Source organism: Chionomys nivalis, chromosome 22, assembly GCF_950005125.1.
Source record: "Chionomys nivalis chromosome 22, mChiNiv1.1, whole genome shotgun sequence".
In the NCBI taxonomy this organism is placed as follows: Eukaryota; Metazoa; Chordata; class Mammalia; order Rodentia; family Cricetidae; genus Chionomys; species Chionomys nivalis.
Window position 1 is genome coordinate 41,242,960 of NC_080107.1, and position 18,714 is coordinate 41,261,673.

Consider the following 18,714-nt stretch of genomic DNA (forward strand, 5'->3'; position numbering starts at 1 on the left):
AATAAACAAACATTGATTCCAATTTTCATTGGAGAAGAAAATAAACAAGCTGTTCCTATTCTAGAGTAGCTTTCTCCAGTCACCTCTGGTCACAGGCCGGGTGCTTCTCCCAGAAGGAAGCAGCTGTGTCTCACATTATACTCTCTCCAGGAACAGGGCAGGAATAGCTGTGGCTCTGAAGGCCTTGCTGGGCTGGGACCTGGGCTCTGCATTGGGGCTCAGGGCTCAGTCTTCCTGTGGCTGGTGAGGCTGGACAGTGTGGACAGTGGCCACTTTTCTTAAATGTAGTGTGGGCAGAACTCTGGAAGTGAAAATTCTTCCCTTTTGCTGGATGTTGTTTCTCTCTCTCTCTCTCTCTCTCTCTCTCTCTCTCTCTCTCTCTCTCTCTCTGTGAAAGGTCATTTCTTTTATTTTTTTTTTAAATATTTTTAATTTTATGTGCATTGGTGTTTTGCCATGGGTGTTCAGTTCCCTGGAACTGGAGTTACAGATAGTTATGAGTTGCCATGAGGTTCTGGGAAATGAACCCAGGTCTTCTGGAAGAGCAGTCATTGCTCTTAACTGCTGAGCCATGGCTCCAGCCCCAGGATGTTGTTTTTTTTAAATTTACCCCTGTTTCTATGACTAGGGGCTATGGCCTGTCTACTTTGTAAAAGAGACCTAGAAGAAGCCAGGAGAAGGTCAGGGGTTATTTCTGAGCCCAGCAGCCTGCTTCTAAACATCTTGCTCTCCTAGGCTCCCAAAGGGTGGTTTCCATATTTGGCCTGGACACACAGGAGAAAGGCCCTTTAGACATAGCTGGAAGGGCCGGGATAGCTCACTCAAGCCACTGATCACCAGTTCCTCCCCAAAGCTAATCAGTGTACCGGTCAGCTTCCCACCAGCCCCACCACCCTCCAGCCCCCACCACCCACCAGCCCCCCCCACTCTCCAGCCCCCACCACCCACCAGCCTCCTCCACCACCCACCAGCCCCACTACCCACCAGCCCTCACCACCCTCCAGCCCCCACTATCCTCCAGCCCCCACCACCCACCAGCCCCCACCACCCTCCAACCCCCACCACCCACCATCCCCCACCACCCACCAGCCCTCACCACCCTCTAGCCCCCACCACCCACCAGCCCTCACCACCCTCTAGCCCCCACCACCCACCAGCCTCCTCCACCACTCACCAGCCCCCACCACCCACCAGCCCCCACCACCCACCAGCCCCCACCACCCACCAGCCCCCACCACCCACCAGCCCCCACCACCCACCAGCCCCCACCACCCACCAGCCCTCGCCACCCTCCAGCCCCCACCAGCCCCCACCACCCACCACCCACCAGCCCCCACCACCCACCAGCCCCCACCACCCTCCAGCCCCACCACCCACCAGCCCTCACCACCCACCAGCCCCCACCCACTCTCCAGCCCCCACCACCCACCAGCCCTCACCACCCTTCAGCCCCCACCAGCCCCCACCACCCACCAGCCCCCAACACCCACCAGCCCTCACCTACTCACCAGCCAGACTCATCACCCTCTACCCACTCTACCAGCCACTAGCCCCCACCCACCAGTCCCCACAGCTCCTGGACCACACGTGCCTGGCCCTGCAGCCTGAGCCAGGGGTTTCCGGCCATTGTCCAGACCAGAGCTGGCTCAGGAAGCTGCAATCCTCAGAAAAGGGTGAACGTGGGGGAAGGGCTTGGGGACATCCTGACTAAGTCCAGAGGGGCCATGTGGGATGGGATGGGGCTTGAGGGTGGCTCTTCCTTGTTCACAGTGACTGCCAAGGGCTTAAAAAGGCTGGGCTTGCCACTTTTGCCTGGCAAAGCCCAGGCCCGTCTTCATGTGATCACCCTCAGGGCAAGTGAAGAGGGAAAAAGCAGGACCTAGGACACTGGGGGAGCCCAGAAGTCATGCTGGAGGCAGTCAAGAGACCTGGTCTCAAGGCTTCTGGCTTGAGATTCTAGCACTTGAATCCTAGAATAGAGGGGACAGGAGCTTGGAGTGGGCAGAGGCCAGCACCACACACAGCTCGGGGACTTGTGTTCTAATCTGGTTTTGCGTATTCTACTGTACGGCTGTCTACACAAAGCAGAGACTTGTTTCAGCCATGGTCCCCACCTGGCATGACGAGGATTGGGAAAGCACCAACATCCACGTGATACAAAGACTGGGTGAATGGAGCTTGGCATTCCCTAAGATGAAGAAATGGGACCGGAAAAGGTGGGGTTGTGGCTGAGACTACACAAGGACCTGGGATTCTCAGAACCCTAGGGGGGAATCCCTGAGCACAGGCCTGACTGGAGCTGGTCTTGTCCCCACACAAGGTCTGCTCCCCAACCCTCGCCCATCCTGGATAAGGAGAGCATGGTCCCCAGGGCCGAAGCTGCTCTGGAGTACTCAGGCAGAACAGGAAGAAATTCCTAAAGGCAAAAATCCAGGGATCATCCTTGGGGGTTGAGGGTAGGTCCTAGCCTGGCCACCTTACCAACCACAGTAGGCCCCTGCTAAGATTTGCTCCCCTGGGGTCTGCAGAAGGACATCCCATGTATGTGGCCCTTGGAGGTATAACAGAGGCTGGTTCTAGGACCCAGCAGAGCCTGTGCCCACTTCTAGTCCATTCAGCCAGAGCTCTGACCTTGGCTCCTTACCCAACCCTGATATCCTGTGCTGTCAGAACTGTCACTCCCACCAGCACTTTGGGTGCTGGGATTCCTTGCTCCATTGGCCACGTATCCTATAGGTGAACTTGATGTTGGAGCCCATGGTCACTGCCCAGTTCACTTTGCCTGCCCCAGGCCAGGGTCTCGGGGTTAGTTTCTCTCTAGGTCTCAGCGCCCCAGCCACAGCAAGGTGAAGGAGCTGACCCAAGAGCATTACAGGAGTGTGGTGGGGATGCATGGTTGAGATCTGTGCCTGGCCCAGAGGAGGCTGCAGCAGCGGCGGCAACAGGGGCAGCAGTGGCAGCAGCAGCAGTGGCAGCGACTCCGTCACTCTAACCCCTGTACAGGCATCCTGACGGAATGGCACACTGTCTCCACCAGCTGCCCCATCCTCACTAGCTCCCCAGATCCCCTGGAGTTGGCCAGAGGCTGTGGATCATACATGGGGTAGAGCTGTGGAAAACAGCTGGGGCTAGCCCTTTAAGAGAATCAGATACAGACTGGCGTCTGACCCCTGGCCTCCCAGCCGAGATGCGTGGCCACAAAAGGTTGTCTATGGTCTGAAAAACCACGGCACCAGGTTCAGAACAACTAAAGGAGGCCGTGGTGCACAGGTAAATGGACTCACCATGTGCACTAGCCGTATAACGGAATGTGGCTCAACCAGAACCAAGCTATGATTCATGTTACAACTAGGAAGAAACGAAAAACTACGACAGCAGAGAGGGCAGACACAATAAGTGCTGTCTCAGTGGGGCTACTCTGGAGAGACAGGAGACTGTATTAGAGGGTTACCTGAGGCCTGGGGATGGCAGCGACGGCACTCTAAAATTGCCTGTGTTAACGGTCACACAAGCTCCGATTGTCCCCAGCACATTGAGTCTTACATGCTAATGTGTGGACCACGCTTGTGAACATCCTCTTGATAAAGTTGCTGTGCTACAAAGAGGAACCCATCTGCTAGCCCCAGCCTGGCCCCTCGTGAGCCCTCTTCCCGGGCTGCCTAGGGCCGGGAAGCAGTGTTACAAGGAGCCCAGGGCTCCCTCTGTTAGTGGTGCCCACCCTCAACAGCCCGGCCACGCCATGGGCAGCCAGAGTCAACATCCTTGAGGAATTAGGAAAGTGGGATTGGGAGGTGACACATGCTGCCTGTAGTAGCCACACCACTACAGTGACTGTATATGCCCAGGGCTGGGCGCAGCATTTCCCGGAGACCCTGTTTGATGTCTGCAGGCAAAGCGCTAGCAGAGAGGTGGAGTGAGAGAGTAGTCAATGCCTCAGGACCCAGAAACCTCCGCTTCTTCTCTCCCCCACCCTCAGTTTACCCACAGATGAAGGAAACCCTGACCCGCCAAGGACTGAGATCAGACTCTGCACCCCTGCTCCCACCATGGAGCTTTGGGGCTTTTCCTCAGGAAAAGAACTCAAGCTAAATTTATGCCAGAGCCCCCTCAGGCTCACAGAAGGAGAGGTCAGGCTTCCTGCAGCCCCAGGCCCTGACGTAGTTCCTTTTCCCCTCAATGGTGTTTCCATTGTTCTCGGAGGCCCAGATTCCCCATCACCCAACACACACACTTCCTGTTTCCTGGCCCAGAGGAAACAGAGATTTCTGGCGGGCCACAGATACAGACCCCCCCTCCTCCAGCTTTTACAGGATATTAAAAATAACAAGAATAGACAGCTCGAGGCTGAGCAGCATGGGTGCTTGAGGTGAGAGGAATCTTAGGGCTGACATCCAGCCTCTGAATTTGGGACCCTGGGTCTGTACCATAGTAGTGGGGCTGAAGATTCCCCATCCTCCCCAATAATCCTGATACTCTCCACACTCTGACCTGGCATATGGGGAAACCTCCATGGAAGCCCACAATAGTCTCACAAGATGGACACTGACTGACTCATCCCCTCCCAGAGATCCCTGCCTCCCCTGACCGCTGTGGCCAACTGGCTGTCACCAGGTAGAGAGTTCTCTACCCCTCCCCATGCTGGCAGAGACTGGGGAAGCTTCAGCCCTGGCAGTCTAGACCCAGTAGTGACAGGCTTTGTGACCTTGAACAGCCATTCCCTTGGGGCTTTGGTGTGAGGCAGCTCCTCCCCTCCAGATGGGCCAGCAGCCCAGAACCTGCCTGTAGGCCTGACCTTCTAGTTTCTCTTTCTCCCTGCTTCTGAGTGTCCACTCTGGTTCCCTCTACCAGGGCAAGAAGAAGAGGACAGGATGGCCCTAAATGGGGGCTGGAATGCTGGCCCAATGCTAGTTCCATTGACATGACCCAGGACCTGAGTTCTTGGGTACTTCCCTTTCTACCCTGGAGATGGAGTATTTTTTCCCTGTTGTTAAGGTCTGGGTTGCCCATCCATGAAGGTCAGCAAATTGGGGTAGGAGGAGCCTAGATCCCGGAAGAAGTTGACATACCCAGAGACATCTCCTGCCTCTTCACAGTATAGTCCATGACACCTCTCTTCTTCCTCGGTGCCCTCATGATGCTTCTGCCACGGAGCTGCAGACTCTGGCCTGCTCCTCCTGAGTCCCCAGCACTGAGTGAGGAGCGAGGGAATCTTCTTGGGGAATGAATCTCTCCTTAGGGTGGGATTCTGTGGCTCAAGTCCTGACACGAATGAAGCAATAGCACACACTTCCACTGTAAACTCAGCAGAACAGCTAAATGACAGTGGTACAGGCTGCAGAGGGGACCCGGCGGCACTCCTAATGGTATAGGGAGTGCTGCCCCACAGTTGCTGGCTTTTTGCCTTCCTGGAACCAATAACCCCTCAGAGACAGCCTAGGTGCAGAGAATACACAGGTGCTCAGGTCTGGGGAAAGTCTGGGCTTGGAAAGAGGCCCCACGAAACGTAGCAGTGCGTGTGGGTAAACGCTGGGCTATGCCGCCACGGGCTGCAGCGTGACCTGAGTGGAAACGGAACACGCTGGACGAGTGAGCACAGCACCTGTGAGTCTCGTGACACACCACGGGCCTATAGGGGTCAGGACGGTGGTCAACCTTGACTGTGGCGGTGGGGCACACACCTGGGTCACTGGCAACAGGGCTGTTTGTAAAAGCACTCACACCTGCACTTGCTATAGCACAATACCCTATAATGTCAAGTAGCCACCAGCCAGGTGGGGCTTTTACTCTTTCCTCATCTGCACTGCACTGCTTCTGTTCCCCGCAAGGACCCTTGTCCCTATCCTGCTCCTGGGAGGGTGGGGCAGGACCCATGCAAGTAACCCATGGACCTTCGTCCTGATGTGGAGAGAAGCTTTAGCTGTAGACAAGCTCTGCTTCCGTCCCTCTGAAGCCTCACGAGACATGAGCATGATGGGCAGGGAATCTACCCAGGCCCAGGAGGGCCTTGGTGGCTTGCAGATCGGGGACAACGACAGATGGAAGATGACAATTCCTGGCACTCTTTAGAGGCAAAGATTATGAGGAAACACTGGAGGCCGAATGGGGAGAGGTTGTGGACACCTCCCAGCCATGGGACACTTGGAGGGCCAAACAGGGAGCCCATGGGCAATTCTCCGCCTTTGGCCTACACAGAGTGCAGAGCACGACAAAGGTCGCGATGTCTGTATGGCGGCATCCAGGAAAGGCGCTCTGAGGAGGCAGGACCAAGCGTCCTCCAGCAACCACCACTGCTTATGTTTGGACCCTATGTGCAGGGCTTGTTCCCATCTCCTGGTTCACTTCTGTGAACTTCTGCCGCCTCAGCTGACTGGGGGAATATCAAGAAAGAATCCTGGACATCCACGACCCATGCCTGATGGCGGGATAGCTCTGGGAAGGGAAGGGAATGGAAGCTCAGGTCAGGCCGCAGACTCCATTTTTGTTCATCTAGGCCCTTTCTTTCCCGTTTAGCTCAGTGGTGGACTACCTATTGGTCCATGCGGCACCTTACCGGCCATGCCCTTTCCAGCCCTCAGTGAGGACTGACCATTCAGCATCCTTTGATGGGAAGTTGGGCCCAGGCTTGGCTGACAGAGCCATCCTGTCCCTAGGCCAGCCACCAAGCTGGGAGATAAACAGGAAGCCCCATTTCTCTTCTGTGCAGTGTGCTGGTCTTTCCTTCCTGAGGTGCAGCTGGCTCACACATCTGTTCCTGCTGCCCCTCAGTCTTGTACTCTCCAAGATGCCCGTGCAGGCCTCTGCCGAGACCTAGGTCCTCCCTCTCCTGGGGCTGCAGAGGCCAGACATTCAGCGGTGAGGAGTCCAGGGAGAGTCCCGGGAGTCCAGGAAGCCTTTGTTCAGTCCTTGTCCCTGCATCCTACCTGGCTTGTGGGAAGGTAAGGCAACCTTCCTGGTAACCATCAACCTCAGAGCATGGACAGGTAGGCTAGGAGGTAGTTAGATACGCGGGGAAACTGAGGCACAGTGTGGGGAGTAGTTTCCTGGCTGCAGCAGTTCCTGCCTTCAGTGACGCTCTAAGCAGGGTTGGGCTCCTGGCCCAGGGCTTTAGGCCCAGATATGGGCTGTGCCCATCTGGTTTCCAGTCTGCAGGAGATGTGGGAGGCGGGTGTGTGGGTGTGGGTGCCCTAGTAGCAGTGGGTGATGGCAGACCTGAGTAGGAGGAGCTGCTGACTCCTTCCAGCCTGTGACGACTATAAACAAGCTTCACCGTGAAAAGAGAGGCCTGAAGCAGTAGGCACTCCAGGGGTGGGGAGGGGAGTCCCTGATCTCCCTAGGGCACAGCTCCTTCTGCAGCTCCAGGGGCCTGCCAGTCAACTCCTCCTCCTCTCCTTGTAGCCCCTCCTTTTTCTGTCCCTGACATGCCCAGTGTCAAGGTGAGACTCCAGCCTGCCCTCTCTATCTGTCCCTGGGATTGAGGGGTGTCTGTGAGTCGTCACCCATGCTGGGATTCAGGTGACGGTGTGGGGGCAAAGCTGGTATGCTGGGGCTCTGAAGCAAGGGTCTCTTTTCTTGGCTCTGTCCCAGTCTTGACCAGGTTGGGGTAGAGGAAGGCAGAGTAGTCAGGAAAGGAAGATGGACACACGGACAACAGACTAGCAAGACTACCCCCACTGGCTTGCGGTCCTTCACAGGTCTCCACAGGCAGATCCACGGGACTCTGGTTTGGAGCCTGTCTCCACACCTGTAAGTCTGGCAGTTTCCCTAAGCAGTGAGCACCGGTAGAAGGGTGGGTCACAACTCTGTAGCCTCAGCCACTGCTGGCCCAGCCAAGTCTAATGACTTTTCCCAGACTGATTCGATTCCCTGAGGGAAGGAGGGGCCTGCTCCTGAGCTAACCTGGTTCAGCTCTGGTCCACCTCACTGCTCACCTGGCCAAGTCCCTTTCCTCTATGAGCCTCAGTTTCCCTTTCAGTACACGAAAGGATCTGGACCTAACCAGTCCAATGTTTGCTGAGACGAGGGAAAGGCAGATAACTCAGTACACGAGCTGGGATACAGAGGGGCAGGCCCAGGTGACGTGAGAGAGGGATACTCTGGCCCTTGTGGTCAGTACGAGCCCTTGGGTGGAAGCAGAGTCCAAGAAGAGTAAGGCAATGGAGGACTGAGGGTGGGCTAGTGTGAGTGCTTGGAGGAGGAGGTGGGAATGGGGTCTCCACCTCGCAGGTCTGAATTTAAGACAAGAACACTTTCTAAAATCTATCTCTAGACCCTCAGACCAGCAACATTTGAATGCTGTGAGCCCCTTTAACCATCATGACTCTGTTGTTGACAAACACCTCTCCTGTCCCCTTGGGACAAATGGGGAAACTGAGCTCTGAGAGAAGAAGTGTGTTATCCTAATTGGCTGGAACTCTGTTCCCTGCCCACAGGCTGAGGCCTCCAGCAATCCCCTCCCCTGACTGCGTTAGAGGGAGGGTGCTGACAATGTGAAGCAAGCAATAGCAGGGTGGGGGCAGCATCTCCAACCCAACACTCCACCGGGAAGCTCCCAGGCTTTCTCTACCTCCATCCTAGCCCAAGGTGTCCAGCTGGGTGGGGTGGGAGAGTGTTAGGGCACAAAAAAGATGCCCCGGCATCATCCGGCAGGCTGGTACCATTAGGGACAGTCAGGGGTGGAAAAGTTTCACTCTGGGTGCTCTCCGTCACCGAGATCTGGGCATGTCCTTGGCAGCTGCCCAGCCTTTGGCACCGCACTCCTCCCATCCACTTCCACAGGGCCCCTGTGTCTGACGCGAGTCTCCCACTGCTGAGTGTCACACTGAAAACCAGGGCCCTAGGGAATTACAGAGCCCCACTTTTGCCACCAAATGACCTCTCCCTTTCACAGCCTGCTGAGGCTAAGGAAAGGGTGGAGAGGCTAAGAACACCCTTTGCTCCCCAGGTTGTAGGGATAGTCATCCCAGAGCCCCTGTGTCAACTGGGTCTGGAGGCTTTCAGCTCTATCTGCCTGCACACCTCTGGAGGCAGGGGGCTGGCTCCCTGTCAGCCTGGGCAGCTCTCCTGGGATCGAGGAGAGTCTGGGCTGGTGTTCGCCCCAGTTCTGGGCCTTGGGAGCCACACAGAACAAGCTCTTCCCAGACCATCTGCCTGGCCTACTCCCAGTTCCCATCTGATGCACACCCCCAGCATGAGTCCTGGTCACAACCAAGCTCCTGTGTCCCAAAGAAGCAGAAGACCCCTTCTGTCACCCACATGGATGGAGTCTTGTGGTCCTGCTACCTTTGTGTAATGGGAAGGACCTAGTCACACTGTTTCACACTGTCACTAGCCAGGTTGTCCCTGAACACAGGCTGGGTCTCTGGCTGCTTCAGGGCTAGACCCTGAAGTCCCAGGGGAACAACAACCCCCTCCTCCACACTTCAGTCAGTCCCCCTCCCTTAATGCCCCTCTCAGCCCCTTGGCCTCCTGTTTGTTCGCTGACGGATCCCTGTTATCAGCAGAGAACACACACAGGAAGTCCGGCGGGAAGGGCCCATCCCAATCCCGATTTACACGGGATGGAGCATAAAAAGCCACCCTTCCTTGCTCGGGAGGAGCCTCTGGGCACCAGCAGGCTGCTGTGCGGGCCACAAGGAAGGCTGAAGCTGACAGGACAAGGCGGGCTGACCTCAAGAGGGGTCTTGGGCAGCAGACGTTCCCTTGAAGGGCAGGGTGCATGATTGGCTTCATGGAAGCAGCAGAAATGGCCGAGGCCAGGCCTGGGCGGCATCAGGTATGCAGGATGGCCCTGCAGGGTAGAAAGCGGGTGGTATGGGTCTTGAGTGCCCCGGGACCCAGATGAGATGGCTGCAGTACCCATCAGCTGGGTCCGTTCAACTGTGAGGTATGCTGTCCTCACTGTTAGCCATTCCGATCTAGCTGAGGAGACCTTATGGCCTGTTAGCCCAGCACTTGTTCTGGGTGGCTCAGCCAGGACTCCACACCTCAGCCCTGGATACCCAGCAGCATGGAACCAACCCATGCAAGGATAAGTTGAGAGCAGCGTGGCACCCCACCCACCTGCCTCGTGGCCCCACTCTTTCTCTTGGGAGGATCCCCTGGCTAGGCGTCAGAACTCAGCCCAGTAGGACCCTTGATCAAGGCTTATGTCCTCTTCTCCGCTGAGACAGGGCTGTGGTCTCCTAAGCTTGCATTCCTGTGGAATGGGGATGCTGGCCAGGAAATTAGCCTCTAGAGTGGGAACCCGAAAGCCACGTTGTAACCTGAATGAGCTGTGCACATCTAGGGGCACGAATGGGGCTAGGATGAGCCCATCTGCAGTTGGAGTCACCTGGGTGTTCTTGTTGGCCCATCTTGGCTCCTGGTGAAGCCTCTTGTGCTCCCTCTGCTTAGTACCTGAGCCCTGTTCTCGGGCCCCCCAAACCATAGAGGGGCTTCTTGGACCCTCCCTCCAGTCAGGGGCATCTCTGGGAAGCACACCTTTTTTCAGACTAGAAGATGGTTGGGTCTCCGGCAGCCAGAGAAGACCACTAAAAGCACCTAAGTTGCCCTCTGCCAAGAGACAGTGGAAAGAGACCCACTGGCCAAAGGTTCAAATGACCACAGCTCCAGGAACCAAAATGGGGTGAGGGCAAAAGCCGTGCAGGGTTCTCCCCGCCTCGGCATCAGGTGCAGTTCTTTTTTTTTTTTTTTTTTTTTTGGATTTTTTGAGACAGGGTTTCTCCGTAGCTTTTGGTTCCTGGCCTGGCCTGGAACTAGCTCTTATAGACCAGGCTGGCCTTGAACTCACAGAGATCCGCCTGCCTCTGCCTCCCAAGTGCTGGGATTAAAGGTGTGTGCCACCACCGCCCGGCTCAGGTGCAGTTCTTTACTGGTGAGACTGAGTGATAAATGCCTTGCATGGGTTTGGGGGGGCAGGAGACCCAGGAACTCCATTTACCACAATAGTCCCATTTGACAGGAGGATTCCTAGTGCAGGATGGTAGCCAATGAACAGAGGAGAGGCCGTGTTCAGAAATCCCTCCCTTCAGCTCCTGTGCACCAACCAAGGTGGGCCAAGACGGAGCTCTGAGCTGCTAGGCCTTTCCTGTTAGTGCAGAGTCTACACACTGCACCCAGCTTCTGGAGGGGAGGGGACACCCGTTCTACTCAGCAGGGTCACATTTGACTGATGGTGGGGAGCTGGGTAGATCAAGCTGTGCTTTTTGTGGTCAGGGGCTGCTTCTGCGAACCAGACCAGATTAACCTTGGACATGATGGGTAAGCAGAAGGGTCTGCAGGTCTGGAGCAGGTTGAAACACCGTAGCTATATGGAAGCCTGGGCTCCAAGCTTCTTCCCAGGCCCTGGATGCGAGAGTAAGCAAGGCCCCAATTCGTACTGCATTTCTGATCCACAGCCTCCAGAAGAGACAAGACGCTGGCTGTTCCATCTGCTCATAAGAATAACTGCCACCGGTACCCAGGGGATGACTGGAGGCCGGACCACAGGTGAGTCCCCCGCTCTTCTAGATAGCAGTCAGGAGTTCTGCCTTGCAGGGAGCATGCCCGGAAACATATGTTAACCCAGACATGGATAGGGTTGGAGAAATTGACTAGGCTTATGCACCTTCAGAGCTAGGATAATCACAGAGGCAATAGAATTGCAGAAGGAATTCAGGAATGGAGACTGGGAAAGAGGAAAGATGACCAATTCAGAAGTCTGGGGGGCGGGAGGGGGGAGCTCGGTCAGCTTATAGGAGGAGCACCACGGTTGGTTCTGACTATCTTGAATAAGGCAGTGACAAGGGGTGTCAAGAGAGATCCCTGGTAGGTCTCCCCACGTAAAGGCCCATGGCTGCCAAGGAGGCTTGTGGTTCTCATCGGGCTCTGCCCAGTGATCTCCGACTAGTATTGGGGCTGGATGTGTCATGATGTCCACCCTTTGCATGGCTGCAGGACTAGTCTGACTTTACCTCTTGTCTGGCATCTAGTTGCCTGGTCAGCTGTAGTTTTCTAATACCACCCAGGAGCACCAGTCGGGAGAGTTAGCCAAGTCCTTGTGGGAGCCATTCACAACTTCCTGACTCCTAGAACCTGTTTAGTCCTATGTCCCAGCAACCACTCGATCCTGCTGCAGAGCTGGGGACAGTCAGGATGCACAAAGGGGGCTCGAGCGGCAGCACTCAGAGGCTGGATCGCATCTAGACCACCAAGGTCTGGTTTACTCGCTACAAAGCTCTTGGGAGCCTCCGCTGCTGAGACTCAGTTTCCCCATCTCCTAAATGGGGACGAACTGAAGGGGGAGCCCATGGGGAGGGAGTAGGGCTCCCTCTGGGCAGCAGGTGGGGCGGGGCCGAAGGCGGGGCGGGGCGGGACTGGGGGCCCCCCACAGGGCGCCGGCTGCGGCGGCGCGTGCGTGCCCCGGACCGCGCGGTGAGTGCGGAGGTAGCCGGGGGGGTCGGGGCCCTGGGGGCAGGGGTATGGAGGCAGCCCAGGCGGGCCTGGGGTGACCGAGACTGTCGGGTGCCAAGCTCTGGGTAGGTCACCCAGGCGACGCCGAGCGATCGCAGGGACTCGAGAGGTGAGCGCGCCGGGGCTGCGGCTGGGCCGCGCACGGACCCCACGCCCCAGCCCGGGTCCTGCAGCCGCTAGAAAAATGAGCCCAGGGGCCTTGAGAAATGGCGACCCCTGCTGGCAGCCGGAGCGCTTTTCCCCCCCGTACTCATCCTGGCCATGCGACCTCCACCATGGTTGCAGTAAACCCCCACAGTTTAGCTCAGCCGGGTCGTCCTAGAGGGTTGTCACACTCTGCCCCTACCGCCAAGGAGCCTGGAAAGGGGCAGGGGCAAGGCCGTGGAGAGGACGCCCCCACCGAGTCCCTCTGGTCTCTCCACACCAATCCGTGGGTGCTGATGTCCAGACACTTGTCCCGCAGCAAAGGGGCCAAGGGCCCTCTTCCTACGGTGTCCAGGCTCCTCCTCTGCCGGGCCAGTCTCCCTCATTGGGGGCTGCTGAGCGGTAGGTGGAGAGGGGAGATGGCTGCTAGGGCCCATGGTGATACTTGAGGGTTTGTGATTACTTGTCAACTTGAAGGCCACACCACAGCCTGTGCCTGATTCATGGCAGGGGGCACATAGTGGCTGAACACCAAAGGAAATGAGCTGCCGGCCCAGTGTTGTGCTGGCCTCTTCTGGCCTTGGGCAAAACATGACTTTTCAAAATTGCTTCTCCTGTTTTAAAACACAGTTCCCTTTCTAGACAGCCTATCCTAGGAAGGTGGCTATGGACTAAGATTTGTGGGGGCAGTAACATCTGGAGAGGAACTCTCCAGGCCCCAGGGGCTAGGCACACAGGGATTGTAAACTTCTGACCCTCTCTCGCCCATGTCATATACCGGTTTATATCTCTTTCTAGGCCCCATTCCTCAGGGCCATTCGATATTTGCTTGGCACGATAATGCCCACCCCCTGAGGGTACTATCCCTTCAGGGTCAGTTTTCCCAAGCTGGCTCAGACAGACTGCAGGACACACACCTGCTATGGTCTTCTTGCCCCCACGTTAAGTCTCCATGACTCATCTCGAAGCCCTCTGCCCTCCTTTGACGGATAGGGGTTACAGGGAGGAGGCTCCCTATCACCTTCCTGCCTTTGACTGTGGTGTAGGACTGAGTGGACTCGGAATAGCCCTTGAAGAGGGGCTGAGCTAGCGGCCAGAACTCAGTAACCATTTAATGCCATCACTGATGGGGACAGAGGGGTCTCAGACATCCTAGGGGGGTCTCACAGAAAGGGATTACCCCAGGCGCCTTCACACCTGTCTCCTTGCCCTTTCCTTTGGTCTGTAGGGCCATGCTGGGCCTGGGGAGGGGGAAGCTGCCCCTTTAGGAAGCACCTTGAGTGGAGCCCTGCCAGCCTCCCACACTCTTGACTCTGCTGGACAGTGGGGCAGCTGCCCCTCCCCCTCTGCACAGGTCTGACTCAGTCCCTTTGGCATTGTCACAGACGATTAAATCTGGCTTGGGGTTTCTTGCGTTCCTCACCAGCCTTCCTGCTCCCTAACACACAGCCGGAAGAAGGCTGGAGATGAGCTCTGAAGACATGCTGGGGAGGGGGGGGCTCCCATCATGCCCCAGACGTGAGCACAATAGGGCCACTGCCCTGGCAGCTGGGAAGTGTTTATACGCATACTCTAGTCCAAGAGTGGTATCCCCTGCAAGCTGTTGACCCCCACGCTGACCAGAACATGCACACCTACAGGTAGCAGACATCTGTACATTGTGAAATCCAGACTGCCTTGGGGGCTTGCTGAGCATTTGACAAAGAACCCCAAGTCCAAAAGGACCACCTGGGATAGGAAGTCTCCTGCTGTGCTGGCTTCAGCCCCATTCACCGCATCCCATCTCAGATGGTGGAAGATACAGGAAAAGCCCTCAATCCAGCTTGGGGTCTGGGTAGGGGAGGACTGGCTTAGTTGCCAAGGCCCCACCCAGAACCTGTCTTCTGGGTTTTGCCCCTAATCCTAGCAGGATTCAGGTTCCTCCTGCCCCAAGAGTCCTGGTCAGCAGGCCCAGCTCTCTGTGTTTGGCGAGGGGCCAACTTGACTGGTAGAGATGGGCCAGAGGCAGGAGAGAAGCTGGCATTGCCTTTGGATGCGATCCCCTGGGGTAATGGTGGCTTCAGCACCCAATAAGTGGGTACAGACTCTGCTGGAAGCCTGGGCCGAGAGTTCCACAGGGGATTGACAGGACCCAACCTTTATCCTTAGGCCGCCAAAAGAAGGCTACTCCGCTTAGAGACGCAGACCATGTGGGGCTCCCAACAGCTGCTTGTGGCATGGTATCTGGTGTTGGCAGCGGGTGGTACTGAGCATGTCTACAGGCCCAGGTGAGCAAGGGCTTGGGTCTTGGGGTGCTGGGATCATGTCTAGAGCCCCTTAACCCTGCCCAAGGTGGGCCCCAATTCTTGGAGATAACTCCCTGTGGGCTCCAGCTGAAGATCCTGGTCACAGCAACATTGGGAAGCCCCCATGCCTCATGTTTCCACATAACCTGGGCTTGCAGCATCCTAGCTCTGGTCCCCCTACCGCCCCCATCCCCTACAGCCGCAGAGTGTGTGCCGTAGGAGTTTCCGGAGGCCCTGCCTTGCCCGTCTTGGAGTCCTTTGTGCAGCGTGTATATCAGCCTTTCCTCACCACTTGTGATGGGCACCGAGCTTGCAGCACTTACCGGTGAGTGCCCACTGCCCATCCCCCCATCGCCACACAGGAGCAATCAATCCTTGGAGCCCCAAGAGCCTGCCTCACCCTGAGCCAGGGAGCTGAGGCCAAAGTAGTGAGGTATTCTTGACATCAACGATCAAGGTGGCCTCTCAGCTTTGGACGCTGGTACCCAAGGATGCTGTGTAATCATGCCCAGCATTGTCTTCTGAGAGGATGTCGCCTCAAAGGGCATCCCCCACATGTATAGGGGGATCTCATCACATCTGTACTCTGCTACTTTCAGAATTTACTCCTTCCTTCCTTGCTAGCTAGAAGTCCTTATTCATAGCGTCACTGTCCATGTGGGCAATCTGATGTCCCATCAGGCTAAGAGAACAACCTGAGCAGCACAGGACGCAGCCAAGAGGGCAGGTCCTTGTTCTCACATGGGGAACTCAGCCTCCTCCCTGCCTAGAAACACCTGAGGAAGGCTTAGGTGCATGAGCTCTGGCTCCGGGCTCGAGATGCCTGGTTTCAGAGACTTCTGAACCTCCAAAGTTACGGGAGTGCTGGAGTCAGAGAGCCGCTTTACCACCAGGGCCCAGAGCCCAGGAAGCAAAGCAAGCCAGGCTCTAGCCAGCTCTGAAGTGGCCACCGCAGGAGCCAGCCCTGTGCTACTTCCTGGGCTGGTGTCTGTCATCAGAAGCTTGGTGGACCGAATGGCCCACACAGGCCTGTATGCTGACCCTGTCTGTGTCAGCGAGCTGGGCCTTGGAAAGAAAACCTCTGAGACCCTGGGAGTGATGCTGCCTAGATATCCCCAAAACAGATGAGGTGGGCAGGGTTCATCATACCTAAAGAAGGCCTGGCCTGGGCCACCCATGCTGGGCCCCTCTGAACCACCCCTATTCACCACAGAACCATCTACCGAACTGCCTATCGCCGCAGCCCTGGACCGACTCCCGCCAGGCCTCGCTATGCCTGCTGCCCCGGTTGGAAGAGGACCAGTGGGCTCCCTGGGGCTTGTGGAGCAGGTGAGGGCAGTGTTCAGTGTCTGATGTGCAAGACCCCACTTCTAAGTGCCCAGCAGAAACCCTGCTGCCTTCTGCCCCCATAAGCAGTGCATTCTTGCTGTAGGGCATCCCTTTCCTGACTGCCATAGGGCTCTGGAGACCCTCTCCAGAACTGGTGACAGACTGGCCTCTCCTACCCACAGCCATATGCCAGCCTCCATGTGGGAATGGAGGGAATTGCATCCGCCCAGGCCACTGCCGCTGCCCTGTGGGATGGCAGGGAGATACTTGCCAGATAGGTAAGCCCCACTCGTCTTGAAGGAGAGGTCTTCTTAGTGCCTTGTGGATCCTAGGTTACTGCTGGCTGACGTGGGTTTCCATTGATAGGTGGTTTTTAACAAGGGTCTGTGGCCAGGCCCTTGCCTTCATGTAGACACTATCTCCAGACCCTCATTTCCTACAGATGTGGATGAATGCAGTACCGGAGAGGCCAGTTGTCCCCAGCGTTGTGTCAATACCATGGGCAGTTACTGGTGCCAGTGCTGGGAGGGGCAAAGCCCATCTGCGGATGGAACGCACTGCCTGCCCAAGGAGGAGCCCTCCCTGGTGGCCCCAAATCCCACAACAGGTAATCTTGCCTTTCCACCCTGCTGCGACGGACTCGGGTGGTTATTGGGTTTTGAGCACTATTCTGTGGCTGAGCTGAGCATGGGGGACACAGAGGGCAGCTAGCTCTGCATAGAGGTCAGCACGATGCTGTGAGGGCTGAGCCCAGACTGCCTGGGCAGGAGGGAGGTTCCTCGTCTGGGTGGAAGGGGCCACTTCCTTCAGAAAAGGTTTCTGGAAGGTATTGTGGGGGAGATAAGGCATACCTGGAGCCTCATCTCAGCCAGTTGCGTGAAAAAGAGCCTGGTGACACCACGTCTTTGCTGGTGACAGCACATTATTACTTTTGGTACGCGCTGTGACACTTCAAACTCGTACCGTGAGTAATAATGCGTTGTCAGCAGCCCAGCACCAGGGGCGCGTCGGACCTGGGTAAGGACCACCATTGGTATGTGAGACTCAAGACCTTAGCACCCAGAGACCTTTGCATCCCCAGGCTCTGCTCCCACAGCTATGGCAGCAGACGTAGGTCTTCCTAAGGCTAAGAGCTCACTGGGGGAGGACGGGGGCAGGAAACTCCCCTGATCAGCACCTGGATCTGCCCCCAGGAGTGGACAGCATGGTGAGGGAGGAGGTGCTCCGGCTGCAGTCCCGGGTTGATGTCCTGGAGCAGGTGAGGCTTTGTTGGGATTGGCTCTCGCTGGTGTCCAGACCCCATAGTCTCCGGGGCTGTGGTTCCAAACCATGGGGTGGTTGGAGGTTCTATGGGGGAAGGGCTGTAGGGGTTCTGACTTTCATACCATGCCAAGCAGCACTGTGTGGGATTCGCCAGCCTGGAAGAAGCCCACTTAGCCTGTTATACAAGGACTTTTGCAAGTCTCATCAAACCACAGGCCCCATGACCCTCCTAGCTTATCTCTGTGGTCCCATGACCTTTTAGCTAGGTTGTGGGTATGTTATACACCCGCGTCTACTTAGCCTTTGGGCTCCCTCTGTTTGCAATCAGGGCCCCTGCTGCTACAGTTCAGTAGAGGACATATCACCCCCTACTGGTCCTTCCTTATATTCTCATGGAATAGAGGTTAAGAGGGGTCACTTGGCTTTTTTGCAACCTCCCTTACAGAAACTGCAGTTGGTGCTGGCCCCACTGCACAGCCTGGCCTCTCGGGCCACGGAGCATGGGCTGCGAGACGCTGGCAGCCTGCTGACCCACTCCTTCCAGCAGCTGGACCGCATTGATTCCCTGAGTGAGCAGGTCTCCTTCTTGGAGGAGCAGCTGGGGTCCTGTGAGTGCCACACCTCCCCGCCCAGAGATCCTAGGGAACCCATGGGGTGGACGGAACTACCGCTGGGGATGGACAGATTTGCAGGTTTGCACCCTCCTTCCTTTTTTGCTCTAGGCTCTTGCAAAAAAGATCTGTGATGGCATCTCACCACCCAGGCCGGACTGAGCTGCCGCCTCTACATCCCCTTCCAGCCAGACTTCAGGTGCTATCTGGTGGTGCCTGTGAGCAGAAGGCCCTCCTTCTCAGGAGGTTCTTAGGACTTGGGCATGGGGAGTGGGGTCTTTCCAGAAAAGGTACGAGAGCACCCTGTCCAGAGGTGAGGTCAGGATTCTCCCCACCTTTGTCATAATAAAGTTGGGACTTGAGCTGCTTGGGTGAATTGGGCCTGGGCGTGCCCTGTACTCCTGCCCTGGAGGCTTCAGTTCACTTTAGTGAACCTACTGTCTGTGAAAAGGAGCTGCAGCAGGAAGTTACTGGGGCCTCAGTTTTCCCTTGGTGACTTGCTGGTTCCACACATAGCCAGAGGCTAACAGGCGGGTCATGCCACCAGGCCCACGGCCTGCCCACCCTTCAGTTCTGTGAACCCCACACATCCACAGAGAAAAGCACCACTGGCTGATCACAGCTCATCTCCT

General features: G+C 56.7%; 1 protein-coding gene across 4 annotated transcripts; it reads left to right on the forward strand.

Annotated features, from left to right (window-relative positions):
* The first annotated feature begins 6,761 nt into the window (after positions 1-6,761).
* Egfl7 (EGF like domain multiple 7) lies at positions 6,762-18,449 on the forward strand. Of its 4 annotated transcripts, XM_057755159.1 has the most exons (10): positions 9,606-9,772; positions 11,397-11,487; positions 14,743-14,861; positions 15,079-15,204; positions 16,093-16,208; positions 16,391-16,486; positions 16,651-16,815; positions 17,402-17,466; positions 17,917-18,079; positions 18,194-18,441. In XM_057755159.1, the coding sequence occupies exons 3-10, from the start codon at positions 14,782-14,784 to the stop codon at positions 18,214-18,216; spliced, it is 834 nt and encodes a 277-aa protein (XP_057611142.1). In that variant the 5' UTR covers positions 9,606-9,772; positions 11,397-11,487; positions 14,743-14,781; the 3' UTR covers positions 18,217-18,441. The 4 variants fall into 4 exon arrangements, with proteins under 4 accessions (XP_057611139.1, XP_057611142.1, XP_057611138.1 ...); XM_057755156.1 differs by lacking the exon at positions 9,606-9,772 and adding an exon at positions 6,762-6,935 and having other exon boundaries at positions 17,917-18,449; XM_057755155.1 differs by having other exon boundaries at positions 17,917-18,449.
* The last annotated feature ends 265 nt before the right edge of the window (positions 18,450-18,714 follow it).

Bases quoted from the DNA above. Each gene is read 5' to 3' on its own strand.
- Egfl7 (XM_057755156.1), top strand. From the start codon at position 14,782: ATGTGGGGCTCCCAACAGCTGCTTGTGGCATGGTATCTGGTGTTGGCA. The intron at 16,209-16,390 runs GTGAGGGCAGTG...TCCTACCCACAG, and splicing joins CCCTGGGGCTTGTGGAGCAG to CCATATGCCAGCCTCCATGT. The intron at 16,487-16,650 runs GTAAGCCCCACT...CATTTCCTACAG, and splicing joins GGGAGATACTTGCCAGATAG to ATGTGGATGAATGCAGTACC.